Below are 7,248 nucleotides of genomic sequence, written 5' to 3'. Positions count from 1 at the left end.
TTGTTTGTTTTTCCATTTCACCATTTTCCCATGCTTTTCACGGTTTTTTATTTTTTGTTTTTGATTCTTGACAGGTTTTTTTTGTTTTTTTTGGTTTCTTATTTCTTCTCCATTCTTTGTTTGATTTTCTTTTTATTCTTTTTTTTCTCATTTTCATTTGTTTTTCAATCTGAATTTTCGTATACACCAAAAACATTTCTTTAATAAGAGATCAACATTTTTTGTATATACATTCAACAATGTCCAAACGCTTATTGAATTGCTCAATATTTTAGTAATTATTCAGCATTTTTAAATACCATTTGTACATTTTGAAATACTCATTCAACATTTTTAATACTTAGCCAACAGTTTTCGAATACTTAATAAACATTTTAAATACTTATTCAACATATTACTTACTTTTTAAATATTTTATAAATTCTTATTCAACATTTTTAATACTTATTCAACTTTATTAGATAGTTATTCAACATTTTTCAATTTTTTTAATAGTGTTTTTAAAAACACTTGCTTGTTTAATATTCAATAGTAAAAAAGAAAGAAATAATGGAAACAAACAGGTGAAAAAAAATCTATAGCTACTAATAGAGTAAATATGTATTCTTAGTCCGTCATGCTATTTTATATAAGCCACCCGTTATTTTTAACATTAAATCTGCAGTATATATCAAATGTTTTTCTCAAATATTCATATCTTCTAAACTGGAACTCAAAATTTAACATGTTATATATATAATTTGATTAGGAAAATATGTAGAATCTGAATATCATGTTATTTTACTTGTTAATCATTTAAATTATTAATAATAAATTGAAATAGGTATTCTTAGTCTGTCATGTTAATTAATAAAAAACCTGATATTTTTGCCATTAAACTCATAGTACATATCATTTAAAAAAAATTGCTCGTATCTTCTAAACCGCAACTTGAAATTTAACATGTTATATATGAAATTTGATTAGAGAAATATGTGCAATCTAAATATGGTTTTATTTACCTGTTAACCATTTAAAAGAAATACTATCTAGGATGCAATCTTAATCAATAATGCATTATCCTTCTTTCTTTCTTACCAGTACTGATCCGGATTGGGGATAAACACCTCAGCAAAATCAGGATTGGTGACGAAATTGAAGATGACCTGTCTGTTTCTTTGTACTTAATAAATCTTCATGCAAACCGTGTTGAAATAGAAGACCTGTGGAATCATGGACTGCGGTTTTGGAGGCTAAGACCATCTTAGTTTTTCAGGTTTACGTTTTTGTTTTTTCTTGTTTTTTCATAGATTTTCTTTGTTTGTTTCTCCATTTCACCGTTTTTCGCATTGGTTTTCACGGTTTTTTTCTGTTTTTTTATCTTCTTTTGTTTCTTGACAGGGTTTTCTTTTTTCTTCTCCTTTTTTTTGGTTTTCATATTTCTTCTCCATTCTTTGTTTGGTTTCCTTTTTTATTCTTATTTTTTGTTTTTTCTTACGTTTGTTTTTCTTTTCAATCTGAATTTTCATGTACGTTAAAAACATTTATTTAATAAAAGGTCAACATTTTTTGTATATATATTCAACAATGTCCAAACGCTTATTTAATTGCCCAATATTTTAATACTAATTAAAAATTTTAAATAATTTTTCTATTTATTTCTAAATACTTATTCAACATTTGTAATACTTAGCCGACATTTTTTAAATACTGGAACTACATTTTTCAAATATTTGATTAACATTTCATAAAATCTTATTCAACATTTGTTAATACTTATTAAGCATTTTTAAATACATATTCAACATTTTTAATGTGTTTTTGAATAGTGTCTTAAAAAATACTTGTTTTGTTTAATATTCAATAGTAAAAAGGAACACAAATAATAAAAAGAAAAACATGAAAAAAGAAATACAATAAAACAGGCTTGTGATTCCCTCCCGCGTGGGACGGCGGTTCCTACGAGGAGGTGTTGGGGCACCCCGGGCAATCGGAGGTATTCTCTCCGTCACGGTTTAAAAGGCATGCTTGGAAATTATCTAGAACCTAGATGGTTATTGATTAGTTATGAGATGGACTAAAAAATAGCAGTCACACTACGCATACATATAAAGTAGTATAACAGAGTACTATAATTAGCTGCTATGAGTAATGAAATGCACCCTAAATAATCTTGTCTATCATGGAAATGCACGTAAATTTAACCGTGTCTTCTAAATAGTGACGGAAGGAGCACCAAATACATTGCAGTGGAGTCTCGGGCCAGTTAACTTTGACCCTCATTGATAAAAATGAATAAATAACTTGGACTATGACTAGCAAAACTAGCCGGACAATTTGACCTAAACAGGCTAGCTAGGACCCAATTACAAAAGCAACATGGACTAACTTGGACTCCACACCTACCCGAAGTAGCACATGGAAAGGATTAACCGACTCATTCTGGACTTTTATAATCTAATAATCAACCGAGAGGCCATGCATCCGTCTAGTATATTACAGTATATATAATAACAATCCATACTAGACGACGAGGACGATTTGAACGGCAAGTTTCACGCTGTCACTCCCACTCTCGCTCTCATTTTATTAATCACTAACAAACGCATGATTTGATCAGACACCCAAAATAGGAATAGGAGATGCTATCATCAAGCATGCTTCTTGCTGCCCAGAGCATCCCACGACTACAAAACACGGCTGGCCGGAGGATTATAACACGATCGAGCGACCAATCCAAGCACCTACGCACTCTTCTTTGCTCTCATCCTCTAGCTAGCTAACTAGCTCTCTTGGATCATCCATGGCGAAGGTGATGAACCTGACCCCGGTGCACGCGTCGTCGATTCCAGACTCCTTCCTATTGCCGGCAGATCGACTCCACCCAGCCACCACCGATGTCTCCCTGCCCATCATCGACATGTCCCGCGGCCGCGACGAGGTCCGCCAAGCCATCCTCGACTCTGGCAAGGAGTACGGCTTCATCCAGGCTAGTTGCTCGCTCTCGATGGATCCATCTCATCAACAATAACAAAATCCCACCTTTAAAAAAAAATTAAAATAAAATAACCAATCCACCTGCTTGAATTATCGGAATTGACCGACCAACTGGTAGTATTGCATTGCATGCAGGTGGTCAACCATGGCATCTCCGAGCCGATGCTGCATGAAATGTACGCGGTGTGCCATGAGTTCTTCGATATGCCTGCGGAGGACAAGGCGGAGTTCTTCTCTGAAGACAGAAGCGAACGCAACAAGCTCTTCTGCGGCTCCGCCTTCGAGACCCTAGGCGAGAAGTACTGGATTGACGTCCTCGAACTCCTCTACCCCTTGCCTTCGGGCGACACCAAGGACTGGCCCCACAAGCCACAGATGCTCCGGTAATAATAATTAAGCTGCAACCATTTAGGCCGACGAATCGAATGGCTTGCTTTCATGTCAACTGATCTTTGCGCCTTCGATTCTAATCTGCAGGGAGGTTGTTGGGAACTACACCTCGTTGGCAAGAGGCGTGGCCATGGAGATCCTGCGGCTGCTGTGCGAGGGACTGGGACTCCGGCCAGACTTCTTTGTCGGGGACATCAGCGGAGGCCGCGTGGTCGTCGATATCAACTACTACCCGCCTAGCCCGAACCCGAGCAGGACGTTGGGCCTGCCGCCACACTGTGACCGGGACCTTATGACCGTCCTCCTCCCCGGGGCCGTTCCTGGCCTCGAGATCGCCTACAAGGGCGGCTGGATCAAGGTCCAGCCCGTGCCAAACTCCTTGGTTATCAACTTCGGCCTACAGCTCGAGGTGACTTTTTTGCATCGTCGTTAAGTGTAATTACTAGTATTGAATATCCAGTAATAATATAATTCAGATTGCTCATTTCTTGGTTTTGCACGTATATACACACTATATTCATGCATGCAGGTCGTGACCAACGGGTATCTGAAGGCTGTCGAGCACCGCGCGGCCACCAACTTTGCCGAGCCCCGGCTGTCAGTGGCCTCGTTCATTGTGCCGGCAGACGACTGCGTCGTCGGCCCTGCGGAGGAGTTCGTCAGCGAGGACAACCCGCCACGCTACCGCACCCTAACCGTCGGCGAGTTCAAGCGCAAGCACAACGTTGTCAATCTGGATTCCTCAATCAATCAGATCATTAACATCAATAACAACCAGAAGGGAATATGAAGCAGAACCAGGAGAAAGAGGATTTGCATCACTTCCTCGATCGTTCGAGAAAGGCCAAGTGATGCCAAGTTTTATTCCAATGTCTCTCAAGTCGCGACGGGTGTCAGTTACATCTAGCTGATACGAGATATTTAGTCGTGACATGTGATGAGATCGTACGTACCTGTCGTACGTGTTGGTGATACCAAGCAATACAAATGTGACCAATAAGTTGTATGTTTGAACTAAATAATAAGCACGGAATGATCTATACAGATTGTGGTCAATCATGTCGTACATACATTTTCTTTTTGGCATGAGCGTAACAATTATTATTATTATTATTTTTAGAAAAGGAGGATATACCCCCGGCCTCTGCATCTAGACGATGCATACAACCATTTTATTAATTATTCACAGAGACCATACAACGTAATACATCAGTTAGCTTGAAGCCACCATCTAGGCAACACATGTTGCTACTCCTATTCCTTGATGAAGGTGTGCTGAATATCCAGGCCAAATACCAAACAGATATCGCACCAAATCCTAACATCTATAGTCTGATGCTCCAGCCCAACCACCACTGAGACTGGATCCCAAACTGGTCCGGCGCAGAGGCCGCCTCCACCATCTACCACCGTACCCTCTCCAGAGCTAGAACAAACGCATCATCCTTGCGAGGTCTGCCGTCGACGCCACCACGGCGCCAGACAGCGCCACCATCCTGCATGTATCCGCCTACACGTGTCTATCGACGAACCACCGCAGCACCATGCCGCCGGGCTACACCGTATGGCTCACGGTAGAACAAACACCGCTCCTCCTCTTGTCCCGTTCACCCAGCACGTACTCCAAAACGATGCCCTCATGAGGGAATCCACATCGAAGATGCCATCATCATCCGACCGGTAGATCCAGATCTAAGGTTTCCCTCGGAGCATCACGAGTGTGGTGCCACGACCTGCAACAACGATGCCATGGGCTGGTAACGACGTCCTAGACGCCGCCATCGTCCTCCATGACCGAGGTCGACGCGGTTTTCACCGGAAGTCGCGACCCCCCGATCTCGTGGCTGGATGGAACCGAGGGAGTCACGTCATGTAGACGAAGACCGCGTAACAAAGTACAAGTAGGAAAGTTAATATCGTTACAGGCTTCAGGAACTTTTGGGCTACTCACTGTGCAACTCGTTGGATGTGTTTCTGTATACAACGTGTAACAAAACAGGACTTGTAAAGGCCGGAGAGATGAGGAACTTTATTTAGACATTCTTGCAGATTTGTTCAGGGTTGTTGTTGTGAAATATGATGAAGCGTCTCAACCCTCCAGAGGAGAGCCTGCAGGTTTATATTGATAGAACGAGAGAACCTCTCGGTATGATTTCAATGTTCGGATTGAGTAGAAACACAAGAAGATATAGAATCTCAAACTACTTTAAACTACAACAAACTCTATCTATATCTCTAGCTATCCTTGGAACACAAGCTAGGTTAAACAGAGAGAAGAGGAGGAGATCAACCATGACTGCTGTCACATTATGTTACGTTCAATATCCTCCCTTAATCACAACTGCGCCGCAAGTTGAGATTACATTTGAACTCTTCAAAGCCTCTAGCTGTCAATGCTTTTGTAAACCCATCTGCAAGTTGATCCTTGGAGGGGATAAATCTGATTTCTAACTGCTTGTTTGCAACTCGTTTTGTGACGAAGTGAAAATCTATTTCAATATGCTTAGTCCTGGCATGAAACACTGTGTTAGCAGACAAGTGTGTAGCACCTAGATTATCACACCAAAGACAAGGAGGCAAAGCTTGTTGAATTTCAAGTTCCTTCAAAATAGACCGCAACCAAATCACCTCAGTTGTTGCATTTGCTAATGCTTTATATTTTGACTTTGTACTTGACCTTGAGACAATTGCTTTTTTCTTAGCACACCATGAAATTAAGTTTGGCCATAAAAAATTGCAAACCCACCAGTGGATCTTCTATCATAAAGACAACCGACCCAATCCGCATCGGAAAAGGCACTAATACGAGTAGATGAAGATTTTCTGAAAGCTAAACCGAGACTGGTCATATTCTTCACATACTTGAGAATGGGCTTTGCTGCTGTCCAATGTGCAGTGGTGGGTGCATGCAAAACTGACAAACCTTGTTTACTGCAAATGATATATCAGGCCGAGTCAGAGACAAATACTGAAGGGCACCAACAATACTCCTATAACTGGTATTATCTCCCTGATTCAGGAGTTCTCCTTGAGTTAGAGTCAATGACTCTGAACTGGACAAAGGTGTAGGTGACGACTTGCAATCCTTCATGCCAACTCTATTTAACAAATCATTTGCATATTTTTCTTGGGAGAGATGAATACCATCCTTGATTTTCTTTAGCTCAATTCCGAAGAAGAAATGCAAGTCCCCTAGATCCTTTAGAGCAAATTCTGAACTTAAATCCTTAAGCAAACGAGCAATTGCATCCTTAAGCAAACGAGCAATATCATCAACATATATGAGAACAAATATGGATGTCTTGAACTTGTTATAAATAAACAAGGATGTGTCAGATTTTGATGGCACAAACCCAAGCTGCTGCATATTTGCACTGAGGCGAGAGTACCATGCTCTGGGAGTGTGTTTCAGTCCATACAAGGCTTTATCAAGCTTACAGACATGAACTGGTGAATTCTTATAATCAGACCCAGGAGGTTGCTTCATATACACTTCCTGTTCCAGAACACCATGAAGAAACACATTCTGCACATCTAGCCGTCGAAGACTCCATCCCTTGGAAACAACAAAGGATAAAACTAGACGAATAAAAGTAGCTTTAACAACAGGGCTGAAAGTGTCCTCGTAATCAATGCCATAGCATTGCTTAAACCCCTTAGCTACCAGTCTTGCCTTATAACGATCAATGGTGCCATTGTTGGGGAACGTCGTATGGGAAACAAAAAAATTCCTACGCGCACGAAGACCTATCATGGTGATGTCCATCTACGAGGGGGATTTCAGATCTACGTACCCTTGTAGATCGCACATCAGAAGCGTTAATAAACGCGGTTGATGTAGTGGAATGTCCTCACGTCCCTCGATCCGCCCCGCGAACCGTC

The 7,248-nt window shown here is 40.6% G+C and overlaps 1 protein-coding gene across 1 annotated transcript; it reads left to right on the top strand.

Annotated features, from left to right (window-relative positions):
- The first annotated feature begins 2,680 nt into the window (after window positions 1-2,680).
- LOC123410461 (mugineic-acid 3-dioxygenase) lies at window positions 2,681-4,422 on the top strand. The gene is made up of 4 exons (XM_045103407.1): window positions 2,681-2,968; window positions 3,112-3,359; window positions 3,454-3,775; window positions 3,896-4,422. Exons 1-4 carry the CDS (start codon window positions 2,783-2,785, stop codon window positions 4,154-4,156), a joined length of 1,017 nt encoding a protein of 338 aa, XP_044959342.1. The 5' UTR covers window positions 2,681-2,782; the 3' UTR covers window positions 4,157-4,422.
- Window positions 4,423-7,248: the final 2,826 nt, after the last annotated feature.

The sequence above is a fragment of the Hordeum vulgare genome, chromosome 7H, assembly GCF_904849725.1.
Source record: "Hordeum vulgare subsp. vulgare chromosome 7H, MorexV3_pseudomolecules_assembly, whole genome shotgun sequence".
In the NCBI taxonomy this organism is placed as follows: Eukaryota; Viridiplantae; Streptophyta; class Magnoliopsida; order Poales; family Poaceae; genus Hordeum; species Hordeum vulgare.
This window is presented reverse-complemented; position numbering and strand designations above follow the sequence as displayed.